The sequence below is a fragment of the Enoplosus armatus genome, chromosome 23 (genome assembly GCF_043641665.1).
Source record: "Enoplosus armatus isolate fEnoArm2 chromosome 23, fEnoArm2.hap1, whole genome shotgun sequence".
NCBI lineage: Eukaryota > Metazoa > Chordata > Actinopteri > Centrarchiformes > Enoplosidae > Enoplosus > Enoplosus armatus.
In genome coordinates this window covers 12547637-12561371 of record NC_092202.1, presented here as the reverse complement: position 1 = coordinate 12561371, position 13735 = coordinate 12547637, and the positions used below count along the sequence as shown (strand labels likewise).

General features: G+C 43.6%; 1 protein-coding gene across 1 annotated transcript; it reads left to right on the top strand.

Annotated features, from left to right (window-relative positions):
- The first annotated feature begins 100 nt into the window (after positions 1-100).
- wrap53 (WD repeat containing, antisense to TP53) lies at positions 101-10560 on the top strand. The gene is made up of 11 exons (XM_070929906.1): positions 101-230; positions 689-1130; positions 1290-1467; positions 2557-2652; positions 3143-3251; positions 3939-4027; positions 6180-6403; positions 7622-7833; positions 8721-8824; positions 9162-9305; positions 10156-10560. The coding sequence occupies exons 2-11, from the start codon at positions 848-850 to the stop codon at positions 10379-10381; spliced, it is 1665 nt and encodes a 554-aa protein (XP_070786007.1). The 5' UTR covers positions 101-230; positions 689-847; the 3' UTR covers positions 10382-10560.
- The last annotated feature ends 3175 nt before the right edge of the window (positions 10561-13735 follow it).

Here is a 13735-nt window from a genome sequence, read left to right as displayed (position 1 = left end):
CACCACCGCTTATTGGCGCAACTCTCGCGATACTTTAGAACACATGGCCGCCCCCAGTGTTTACAACTCGTAATGAATTGGTGAATAGAAAGTCCCGACGTAGAAGGACGTCGAATAGTTTTGTATGCTACTCTCCCGCTTTTGCTTTTGCTGAAACTTCCACACCGTCGAAGAGAAAAGTGTTTATAGCTGGACGAGCAGAACCAAAGGCCAGGCACGCCACAACACGGGTAGGTAGCGTTAGCATCAGACTGCTAGCATAGGCTAATGCTAACGTGGGGTGGTAGCTGTTTCTGTTGTGGACTGACGGTTAAAGGACATTGAAGCATTTTGCCTTCTTTTACAACATAATTAAAGTTATACAACGGCAGCAGAGCGTGCATGGGGTGAAACGCGTACAGGTTTGTGATGTAATTTGTAGCGTAAACTTAGCGAAATTAACATTTAAGCTAGTTTGGAGTGGTAGGCACGTCACGATTAGCCACAGGTGTCAGTGGGGTGTTTGCTCGTGCCGTTTGGCGTCACTTATGTATTCCTCTTAACAAAAAAACGTCACATGCACTGCTCTTATTTGACAAATGTGTTTTTGCATCGTTTTGACCTACGTGTTTTCCATCTTCCATTATTGGTTTGACCTGCCTTGTCCCCCCCCCTGCCTTCAATCTGTGCCCGCCCCACTGTTTTCTAGGCTATTTGGTGCTGTGATGTCCTCGACCCCCAGCAGACTCAAACACCCACACTGCAGGAAGAAGCATTATCCTAGTAGCACTTACCTCACCCACGTCTGACAGCCAACCATCTGACACAGAGCACTTGGACTTGACAGGACAGATTGATAAACAAAGAGATGTCTGACTCAGCTGGAAGTGGTGAAAGCGGAGGTGTGGCGGGAACAGGGCAGGACGCAGAAGCAGATAATGAGCCCCCTCAACAGGCGCCATCTCTACCTGAAGGTGACAGCTTACAGGTACGTGAGGCCTCAGAGGAAGGGGCGCCTCCGTCTGCTAAGCGGCCCAGAGTGAGTGAGGGGGAACAGGGGCTGGAGCAGGCTGCAAAGCCCATCCGGATGCATGGAGAAACACCAGCAGAGGCTGACTTGCTGCAGGAAGACCCAGCCCCACCAACTCAAAGTAGGGTATCTGCAAATGCATGTATCAAATTAAATACAAGAAAGGGAAAGAAATCTGTTCATTCGATTAAAAACATTTGGATGTATATCACAGGTTATGATTCAGGTTTATCTTGAAGATTAATGAGTTAACCTGCACACATGTATTCTTTGATGCTAGGAACAGGAGCAACACTGCAACATGAGGAGGAAGAGGTGGCTGTCAGTGGGGGAGGTGAGGAAGAATGCCATCAGAATGGAGATGGGGGGCGTGATGCCCCCTTTGAAGAAGGAGAGGCGAAACCAGAGGAGGAGCACAACGGTAACAGATCTGCAGACAGTCCCAGTGAAGGACAGCAGTAAGTGGAGGAAGAAGTCAGGTTTATTTTTAACCTCTGTTTCCACATAACTACGGATAAATATACAAGAGACATACCATCAAGTGAGCTATCTCAAGCAGAGTTTTGTGGGGGGCTGGGGGGGGGGGTTATGTAATGATTATGAAGATGTGTTAAACACATGTTTCTGAAATAGAGAAAGAAGCTGTCCTGCAGAGCAAGAGGTTCTGGTAACTGCAAGATGATCATATAGTATGAAAAATAATAAAGCTTGATAAAGCGCTGCAAATCTGTGCCACTGGTGAATCATCTTGATGATTCCTGTTGTTATTAGCTGGTATTTTCCTATTTGTACCGCTTTCTGCTTGGTAGCTTCTCTTCTCCAGAAGCGCTACTGCTCTTCAGTACACACTCAAGTGGCCAAAGCAAACTATGACCATTGAATACAGTGACACCCCTGAAATGTCATAATTAGATTTTTTAAAGTATTACATATGATATTTTAATATTAGTAAGTAAGGCAGCCCGTGCACCATAATCTAATGTGTATAGAAATATATAAAATGTCTCCCATCTGGCATCACTAAGTGTCAACAAAGCTGTTAACTAATCAGGCTAAACACTGATGATTAGTTAGTCAATGATAAGCTTTACTCACATATATGCAATATTTAATACTGTCAATCATCACAATGGCAAGATGACACAGGATGTACAATGATGGAATTAACCTGTAGTGGTGTGATATGTAATTAACAATCCTTTCCACTGTATAGTGACACTGTGTCTAAATGGAGCAGCTCAGTCCTTGCCAGTGAAATGGTCAAATTCACCATAGGTTTTCCTATTGGGCTTTGGCAAGTTGACGCTGTGGTTCATATACAGCAACAGTTTTGTCCCAGGCTATGCTAGCCTAGGCTAGGCCAGGCCTAACTTGATTAAACAAATTCTAAGCAGAACCACAAGTCATGTTTGTGGTTGCATTCATTTTATGCCCTCGACATTTGTAAGAAGGAAAATTCTGTCTTTCAGTTTGTTGTGTGATTCCCATTCCTGTCTTTTTAAACAAATTTAACTGGAGACTTGCCCTTCTATCTATCTTGCTTCCAGCCTAAGCCTAGATTTGACCCAGAACCCTCAGATGCTGACTGGTTCCTGGACTGAGTACTCCAACCTTCCAGAGAACTACCTAAAAGGCTGCAAATGGTAATCTCTTCTAAAATTAACATGGCACATAATGCATTATGTGTAGAAGGTGCTAAGTATAAAACTTTCACATCATTATTAAATTTGCGAGTCATTAGTATGATTACTATAAATAAATAGGCCATTAGGGGCGGATATCAAGCACAGATATCGATGTCCTGAATTACTGAGAAAATCATTCTTTCAGTGCAAATGAAACAAGGAAAATAACTTCCACTGTGTTTGTCATCCTCAGGCCATAGTGGGAACACGAGTGCAGACAATACTTTTGGTATAAGTGAGGCCACTAGTAACAATCTTAATCTCATGGTCAAGATAAATCAGTATCTCAATCAAGTACAGTTGTGACATTTATCCTTAAGAATGCTATAAATAGCACCTTTTAGTCCTAACGGCCAATGTACTTTAGAACCAATGTGTACATGTTCTCAGTTCACCGCTGTTAGTTCACCATCATCTTTTTCTCATCCTCCCTCCTTTTCTAAACTAGGGCTCCTGATGGTTCCTGCATCCTGACCAACAGTGCAGACAATGTGCTCCGTGTGTACAACCTCCCTCCAGAGATTTACAGCTACAACTGGGACTTACTTCCTGAGATGGTGAGCACACAGATATCTTACCATCAGGGGTTCCTCAGATGTTTGTGTAGAGGATAGAAAAAGAATGTTGGCAACAAGTTGAAGAAGAACTTGCATGAACAAACACTTTTATTTAAAGCTGTTTCAAAAAGGTTCTTGCACACCTTTTAAGTCACCTTTACATACGTAGGATCAAAACCTCTTGTGTGTTGTTTGACCTTCTATACAAACGCCGTCAGTATGCTGTTGTTGAACCTGATTTCTGCATATATGTTGTGTTACAATCGGCTAAAACACTAACATTTCAATCAATTTAAGGCATCAGCTTGAGGTATTACTGAAGATTCAACAGTTGGTGAAATGGGCAATCTGTCAGTTAGGTTTTAGGAACTATCAAGTGGTGAGCCAATCTCTTAATTGTGTTACAGACTGGTAGATTGGGATCACTGAACAAAAATAATTGAAATATAATCCATTTTCCTCCATTACAGAGATGTCAAACCATTTGTGAAAAGGGTAGAAAATTGAGCTTTGATTGCTCCATTTCTCACATGGTGCCACTGGCTTTTGATATTGAATTTTACAATTGCCTGTTCAGTACCAGCATCAGCCCTGATGGATCCCATCGGCCATCACAATTGTGTATAATGAGTGTTTCTGTCCTTTCATTCCTGACTGTCGCCTTTTCTTTCTTTCATGCCGTGGCAGAGTCCAGTGCTGAGAATGGCAGAGGGAGACACCATCTACGACTACTGCTGGTACCCCAAGATGAACTCTCTGGACCCAGACACATGCTTGTGAGTTCAACTTGATCTGTGTCAGACCGTGCCCTGAGCCCCGGCTCTTAACAGCTGGATAGACGAGACATTTAAAGTTCACTTTGAAGGTCAACCTGCCAGATGGTGCAGGGTGTATACACGGAAAAAGTACTGTGATGTTTATCGAAGCTGGTGTTAGTCAGTGATTGGTGTTTTTAATCTAGTTCTTGGATGGTTAAAGTGGGACACTGTGTGTGTTTGTGTGTGTGAGCTGGTCTAATCGACTATCCGAATATGGGAGATATTGTTGTATGCTTGTGACTCATTTTTTGATCCCTGTGGTATTTGCACTCGTTGTGGGAGCCGGCTGTGAGCGTGGAGAGAAGCTGTAAAAGCTTTGTGATGTCTCTCATTATGAGTGAAGAGTTGGCCTTCGTCTCGTCTGACTCCGTCGCAATCCACTCGGCTGTTTGAGGCCCACGGTGCTTTTCAGCATGATTCAGCCCACTAACAGCTCTCCTGAGTTCAGACAACACCTAAAGGGCCTCATGATTCCCTGACTTGGGGCTTCTCTTTTCATCTCTCTTTTTTTCTTTCTTGCCGTGTGTGTGCAGGCGCGCGCTCTAGCAGGCTTTTAAAATGGGGTAATTATGACATCACTGTGTGTTTGTGCGTGCGCTGTGAAGCAAAGCCAACATCAGTAACACCCAGCCGTCACCGTGGAGAATGCATATCGTCTGTGGCGAGAGAGGTAGGGCCGTGCTAACGAGCTGAGGTCAAGTTGCCAACAGTTTTCACTGTGTGTACACCTCCTCCCTCAGCTCCCATCCTCCTCCAGTTACAGCCTCCACCCTCCGACAGATCCCTCTGATCAAGGCCCAGCGTTGGCACCCCTCCACCCCAACACCAGACAGCCTTCACTGTGTTGGATCAGGGTGGGGCGGGGGGGGGGGTGGAGGGGGTCAGGAGCTGCATGTCCAGAGATGAGAGTTGTGTAAACAGCACAACGATCAACAAACGACTCATGTGGATAATGAACCACTTGAGAGGCCTGTGTGTATCTGCCAAAGCCATGCAAAGACCTGTCTGTCACCAGGATGATGACGCCAGTAGGAGCCGACAGCAGATATTCTTCATCTTCCTCAGATCACTGCCACATATCAGAGAGGAGCTCCTGCAGGGCATAGCTAGGTGGTCGGACAAGCTCAGAGTGGATCGTTATGGGCTGAGGCAGCCAGATAAAAGGTTATGGTTGTAATTGTTAAACGCAGCAAACCTGTTTTCCCCCCCTATTTTCACATCTCCCATTTTGTTTCTCATTCCTCCCCCTGCGCTCCTTGAACTCTCTGTCTGCCAAAAGCCGTGTGTTGTTGATGCCCCTCCTGTAGAGAGGGAATAAGGGCCACTGTTATGGCTCGGTTAAGTTGCACTGAGTTCTAGGCATTGCTCCAAGCTAGCAGCAGTCTAGCATTATAATTGGGCATTTCCCTGCTCTGGAATAAAGCTGCGGCTCAGAGGGGCCATAACGGAACACGGCAGCAGCGGTAGGGGCTAATTTCCTTTGTCTAATTGAGTCGCAGTGATGTTTCGGCATTTGTTCAGCGCCCAGTAATTAGAGTTAAAAAGGCATGGCTCAGTCTTTGGCCCTGATTTGAATCAATAAGAATGTGCTGTGGTCTTGTCTCCATAATGAGGCATAGCACAATGCTGTGTGTTTTGATGCATTGATACATTCAGGTGGATGTGTTACTGTAGAGGTTAGAAACAATAAAATGAATCAAAGTTTTTGGGGGTTTTTGATTTTACATAATGTATATTTCATAAGAATCTCAGCCTTTTCATTTCATTTGAATCTGTTTTGTATCCTCTGAGAAGCAAGCACAACTCTTTTTTTTTTCTCCCACTAGTTGTTTTACTTTTATAGACAAATACTGGTTGTCACACTGTTCATTCACTGCACACTAAATATGTTATTTCTTAATTGCTAGCTGTAACAGAAGAAAAATAATTGCCCTCAGGGACAATAAAGATTGACTCCATTAAGTATTCTCAGCAGTTTATTCACCCTTGTTTCATAATTTGCATCATTCACTCTCTATTCCCGGTTGTCTCTCAGCCCTTTCCCTGTATGTCTTAATAACTCCCTCTCCTCCCCTCTTTGCCGGTCTGGCCTCTCCCTCCTCTTTCGCAGTCTAGCGAGCAGTAGCCGTGACAACCCGGTCCACGTGTGGGACGCGTTTTACGGGGAGCTGCGAGCCAGCTTCCGACCCTATAATCACCTGGATGAACTGACGGCAGCCCACTCCCTCTGCTTCTCGCCGGATGGAACGCAGCTCTACTGCGGCTTTGACAAAACTGTCCGAGTCTTCTACACTGAGCGTCCTGGCAGAGACTGCGAGGAGCGACCCACCATAGGTCAGTCATCAGCTGCTCTCACACGGTTTCAGCTTTAAAGCATCACACGATTGGTTTTGCGTGCTGTAGCTGATTAACTGCAAATCACCGTACAAGGGTGTAAACTTAAAGACATGTTAGTTTTGGTTCTTTACATCAAAAGTTCTCTTGAAAGTGATGGAAATATATAATGTTAATGATAACAAATGAATTATGACTTATGTAAAATGTGTTTTCTGTTTTGAGAGCAGGTACTGTTTTGAAGAGTGTCCCTGTTGTTCAAGGACACTCCAAACTCTGAGAATGAAGAATAAATTACAAAAAGGATTGCATTCACAAGCTATGGTCCTGTACAATCAAACCCACACGACAAACAATGAGTAACCCGGGACGTTGCAAACAGGATAATGTCACTCAGTGGTTTCTTGTATACAAAAAGTTGCTTTTCAACAGCTGGTTGTCAAATCTCTTATGCTGAAATATCCTTGAACAAACCAACCAGGAGAGTTTTTATTATGTCCTTCTGACAAAAAGAATAAAGGGAACTAAATGTTTACTGTAATGAATTCCTAATCTTTGTCACACACTTCAAACAAGTTTCAGTCCGCTGCAGGCAGGTTTTTTGTAAAGTCTGTCTTGTAGTTAAAGAGCTGAATTATTCGAAACCACCAAAATGACTCTTGAGTTGAACAAGGATCAACTTGACCTTCTTGATTTTCTTTCAATTATTTATTGCAAACAGTGGCAAGGTGTGCAGCATGTGAGCTTACTTTTCACGTGGAAACAAACAAACCTGACAACAAATGCAAAATGCCTGAAATAATAAGAATTTTTCTCTGCTATGCTGGCAGCTCAACATCTTGCCCTGATAGATCACTTCTGGCTATGGCTTGATAATTAATAACTGTAAATTATGCAGAAATGTATGGTTAATCTCAAAAAACGGTTATGTAACACATGTCAGGACTGTGCCAAACCCTCACTCCTGCTATTAGGTGCCAAAAATGTGCTAAAAGCCCAAAAGAAAGAGGATGATTGGGAAAGAAGCAAACAGTAAAACAAAACAGATAATCCAAATGTGAGTTGTGTGTGTGCATTGTTGAGAAATATTTTTCCTCTTAGAGATGTAATCAGGAATGGCGGAGTTGCCAAAAATCCAACTTTGAGTAGAAGTTGTCTTGTGAAGCTTTTAAAAGGCTGAAAGCCCTGCCAAATGCCACTCTCTTGTCTTCACTGCAGTGAAGAAGCAGGGCCAAAGTGGCATCATCTCCTGCTTTGGCTTCAGCCCCTGCCAGTCTGTTTACGCCTGTGGCTCTTACTCCCGCTGCGCTGGCCTCTATTCCTGCCAAGACGGCACCCTGCTGGCTCTGCTGCCGACCCGCCACCACGGAGGCCTCACCCATCTGCTCTTCTCCCCTGATGGCAACTACCTGTACACCGGCGGGCGCAAGGTGGACACATGCGCGCACACACACACACACACACACACACACACACACACACTCGCATAATGCAGCATGCAGAGAAGAGGCCTGAGGGTAACAATGCTGCTTCGTTTGAATAATCGCACACACACACACATCAACAGTAGGCTTTGTGTGTTAAGCAGGTAACAAATGACTTTGCTCTGTTGCATTGGAAAATTGGTTTACACAAGCATTATCAAAGCTTTTGGATAAGAGCTTTATATGCTAAGTTCCTGTCTTGATGCCATGAGTCAGCATGTAATGAATCTGATTAGGCATTATGGCATTCCCCCAAAAGTGAAAGTCTAAAGTTTTCACTGTGTTTCACAAGGGGGCTGCAGAGGTTTGCCATCACAGGAGCTTGTTCTGTTCTCCGATTGCTCCCGCGTCTAGTTTGACATCGCACAAGTTGTCCACAATGTTCCACGGACAACCTGTTATCTTATTTCACCCCGTTCAGATCTCCAAAGTTGCACTGTAGCATGCAAGTCACTCCGCCAGTTGATGAATTTCCAATTTAGCGACGGGGTCAAGAGTATAGATTTACCGTACACTGCAGATCTATGTGAAATCAATATCAAGTCATCATGAGCAATCCAAATGGAAGATCTGAATGTAAATTAACCCACAACTAAGAAAACTAGAAATACACAGACCTTTTTATTGATAATGAATAGTTAGTTTTTAGTTTCGTTTTTACCTTTTTGGTTTATTCAGTATTTGTTATTCAATATTTAGTTTCAGTTGTAGTTTTTTGGTTGGGGTGGTATTTATGAAGGTGTAACGATACAGGTGAATGATGTGTATTTGTTTAAGAGCTAAGTGAGAAATTCATTAATTTAGTGTGTGTGTGTGTGTGTGTGTGTGTTTAGGATCCAGAAATCCTGTGCTGGGACCTAAGAGAGCCGGACAAAGTTGTGTTTTCACTTAAGAGAAACGTGGCCACTAACCAGCGCATCTACTTTGACCTGGACCCGTAAGTTTACTTCTCTAACTAGAACTCTCTCTCTCTGTGTGTGTGTGTGTGTGTGTGTGTGTGTGTGTGTGTGTGTGTGTGTGTGTGTGTGTGTGTGTGTGTGTGTGTGTGTGTGTGTGTGTGTGTGTGTGTGTGTGTGTGTGTGTGTGTGTGTGTGTGTGTGTGTGTGTGTGTGAGCTTCAACTGTGATGAGGTGGCGATACTGCCCTAAAGACTGTCTGTCTGTTTACTGACCCATTTGTTGGACTTTGACATGGGTGTATGAATGCTGATCAATTACCCGTGACCTGTTAATTGTGTACGAATATTTTTTTTTATTGTTTTTATGTCTACATAGGTCAGGCAGGTACCTGCTGAGCGGCGACACAGAGGGCATGGTGTCAGTATGGGACACTCAGACGGCTCCTCCTGATGGTGATGAGGAGCTACTGCAACCTCAGCTCAGGTTCCAGACCCATTGGGACTGCACCAACGGCATCAGGTATGAGGAGCGGATATGAATTACTGTTTCAGGTTTGGTTATGATGGGGCAGACAAAATGATCCTTCCCAAAACTATGTCTGACTGCCATCACCAAGTTTTGTTTTCATCATGATTGCTTGCCATGGAGTAGAAGGATTAAAAGACGTACAAAGTGAAGAAACCCAATTGTCAGATGTCAATTACAAGCACACAGGAGGTCCATTAGTCTTCAACTAACTTCTATTAAATAGTACAAACAGTCACAAACATTTAGAATTAAGATTATATTGGACTTTACAGACAGCAGAACACCAACTGTGAATAGTAAGCAATCATCACATTTAGGTCCTTCAATCATGTTCGGTGACTGTGTTGCTGTTTTTCAGCCTGATTGTCCTGCTGCGTCGTACTGTTTGGGTCCCCCAATCACTGACACAAAAACATAAGAGATGCAAACAAATCATCCAGAATATTTCAGATAAGAGAAGAAACGGCTTCCAGTTACAGAGATGTGATATTGCACAACATATATTATTACAGCTTTGTGAGATCAGAGAGCAATAATTACAGCTTCAGTATGCGTTTATGAAACATCCAGTGAATGGCTCTGTTGCTTAGTAGCAATTCACATTATCTAATGTGTAGAAGAGATGAAATTGCTGATGAACTAAGAATGATGTGTCATAGCTGCGAATGACTTCAAATCTCAATTAATTCAGTCGTTTTAGATCACTTATTTCCTCTTGGTGTTTACATCCAAATGTATTTTAAATGCATAACAGGTGCAAGAGCACCCTTGTCACTCCATCATTTTCATTTCCTACCATTCTTCACACCCCCCTCTGCTCCTCCATCCTCCTCTTCTACAGCATTCATCCCTTCATGCCGCTGTTGGCGACATCCAGCGGCCAGCGTCAGTTCCCGTGGCCCGGCGACAGCGAGGGCGACTCGGCCTCTGACGGCGAGGGCGGTGACGCCGTGATGACGCCGCTGGAGATCCGACAAGACAACGCCCTGACCCTGTGGTGGGCCGGACCGCTCGGCCCTGCCACAGAGGGGGGCCAAGAGCCAAGTGCAGCGGTGGTGGAGCCCTAAAGCACCTGCCGCGTGATATTTATTTCGGGAATGCTTGGTATGGATAAAGGCTGATTATGGCTTAGTCAGATTCTCTTTGCCATCAGCAACATGAAGTCCCGAGGTGGAAAAGCATTTCTGGATCATTTTTAAACATCCGGTTACCTTAAACATTAGTTCCATAACATATCACCTGCAAGTTTACAGCATTTACAGAGTACTCTGACTGGCAAAGTTAATATTAAAGGATTTTGAAACATTGCACACCAGATTGGTACAGAACAGATTTTCAGGGTTCTGTCTTTGGAGACTTCATTGTTGGAATGCTAATTTGGGGAAATAGAACTATATGCCAAGATTGTGGTCAATGCTGAAAGCAAGGAGGTTTTCTTTAAAATTCTGGGTGAGACAAGATGTGGGTTGCATAAGAAGTGGATTGGGGCCCGATATTTCTCAGTTTTGTTATTTAAGTAGTGAGCGGCCCTTTGTTTTTTTAATCCAGTCAAGATGAAATATCTTTTAGGAAATTTTTGTTCATCTTTTATTTCAATGGGGAATCTACTTCCTGAATTGGATGAATTTGGTCGAGTAGAAAGCCTTGACTGTGGTGTGAAGTGTCTGTCTACTGATCGCACCTCCAATCTAAGTTGTATCTGTAGGAGTATTTGTTTACGTGTGTGTGGCTGTAATGCTGCCCCGGAGATTCCTAACTGCTATAGTTACAGTAAGTGCCATTTGTTGTTGAGCTTTGCTTTTGTAAACTAATGGGGATCTCCTGTTTTTACCTTCTTTTTTAAACTATTGGACGCACCAAGTGCTGTGTCGCTCTGTGCATGCCCACAAATGTATATTTTTGTAAAGCCATGATGATCATTCTAATTTTTTCGAATGTATACTCTGTAAGCAGCTAGCTTGATTACTGTAACCTCATAACAATCTGTGAAAGTCAGCGGGTGCAGCAGTGATAATTTTTTCTAAAGACTGTGCTCAGATTACATTTGTACCTGTGTGAGTGGTGACGTGGCAGCACAAAACGCATTGTATTTGGATAATTGCATTAATAATGTACTGCAGTGGTTTGCTCAATGCTTGTGTGGCCATCAGTGGGGTGTACTTTGCTGTCGGGTTTTCTTTGCAGGTTGATCAGAAGCCATGTGTCTTTAGACACTGAGGAATCAAGTTTGAAAACTGCGCCGATCCAGGTTTCACTTCTTGGTACTCAAATTTGTTGCCGAGTGATAACAGCTACAATTGTGTAGCTACTATCACACAATATTACTCAAATTTGCTCTACCAGGAAGCATTAGGAAGCATGTAGGCCTTGATGTCACATACGTCTCTAGATAGATGACTGTGTCTACGACTGGTGGCTTTCTGGTGTTTTTATTCAAGCTGGAGTGAATTAAACGTATATCTCTTCACAGATTCACGGTCTTGTTCATTTTTGTCCTCTCTGTTTAAGGCAGGCTAGAGTTGGATGGCCTGTAATAAATCCCAGATGAATGCAAGATGATGTTACTCTCGAGTCAAGAGGCAGCTCTTTAAAGCTAAAGGGACTTCTGGCTTTCGCTTATGAGATGGAAACTATTCATAGCTTTCACCTTTCCCACACACAGTCTGTGAGAATGCGCACACTCGTGGATTTGATTGTCTGAAACCACAGGGGCACACCGAGCAGAGAGCCAAGTTGGAGAGCTGCACTGTTGTGTTGTGCGGGTTGCTTAGCAACCGTCTCCGCCTTGGAAGAGGAAAGTAGGTATAAAGACGACAAGATGGAAAATTGGGGGCAGAGAAAGGAAAAAAAACGCCAAACAAGTGTAATAGATAACCCAGTGGTGTAAGTGATTGCTACTTGTTTGTCTGACGGCTTTTCTTAATCTCAGCCCGACCAGAGAGTGAAGTGAGTGGCTGGTGATGAGTGAGATGTAGGTCCTCATCACCTCTGGGTGTCAGCTGTTGGCCGTCAGGGACAGAACGCAGAAGACACTGTATTTCCTCTGAAGACGTGGAGAGCAAAACAAAGCTAAATACAGAGTCAGTGTTGGACTAATAGTCGTCAGATAGACAAGCGTGTCTCCAAATGAACACTAACGCTCTGTGTCTGCTGGATCTGTAAATAGGTGACTTTGCTAACACATACGCAATATCAATTTTATAAGGTCATGTTCATGTTGTGTTTCCAGCTTGTTGCGCTACCGCAAACTTACTAAAAAGGTATACGGGGTGTAGATTGACAACAACAAAATGTTGCCTATAACAAAGTGTGGAAAAGGTGTCCATTGTTCAGGCGTGGTATTATCCTCTGATTAAAAAAATCTGGGCTTTCATCGAGTCAGTGCTGCCCAGCTGTAATATGATGATACAGTATTCATGGCTGGCTACAAATTTCTTTTGCAATCAGACTTGCCTCAAGGCTCTAACCCATTGCACATTCAGACTTTTTCGTTTTTTGCGATGATCTTTAGTCCACCTGTTTTTTTGCCTTTTTTTTATTTTTAGCCGCAAAGTTGGTTGAATTTCATGATAAACTTGTGACAAACCATATCAGGCACGTCATGCCAACCTTGTAAGTAATTGCTGTATACCTCTGAGGCGTAGGGTTTCTATTCCTAAATGTTAAATTAAGCTTGTTTTCTGATTGTCAAAACATTTCCCCCCTCGGCTAAAACCACACCAATTGATATAAGATGGATTTCAAAGTTAAATGTGGTGGTTGTCGGTGTTCAAGCCCCATTGCCTAATGATTTGTCAGAGGCTAATCCACCCTGCCAACAATGAAATTCAAGCGCTTCCATTGATCCAATTGTCATCTTTAATTTTTTTAAGCATCTTTCTAAATGGCGTTTGTATAGAAAACGGTAAAAGCCATGTCCGCCAAACCTTAGTGCTGTCGCACAGATGACAGCGAAGCCATTATCTTCATCCCAAGGTGGCTGAAGTGTACTCTTTCCACTTGTGCAGTTAATGAGCCAATCCACATCAAGTGTTCTGTGTTTCTGTGTTCCTGCACTTCCATTTATGGCGCATCCTGAGTGAGTCTCCATGGCCTTGCATAAGTGCCTTCCATTAGACGGACGCACGCACACACAAACTTGGCGGTCCCAGCGCTCATCACCAGAGAGTGCGCGGAATAGTAAGTAATGGGATCTTGATATTAAGAAAGACATTTGAAAACAATTATTCAAATGCCTGTCTTCCTGTTGAATCTCCTAATCCCACAGTGAAGCACTCAAGCAAACACTCGGCGGCGTGACCCCGGCTGAATTAACATGGAGGGAAAGAGGAGCGCACGGCTCTGAAGTTTGAGATGCTAAAATGTCTAGACTGCTCTCTGGTTTGTCACTCTCGTGCTGCCTGAAAGGAAAAGGCTTTTTA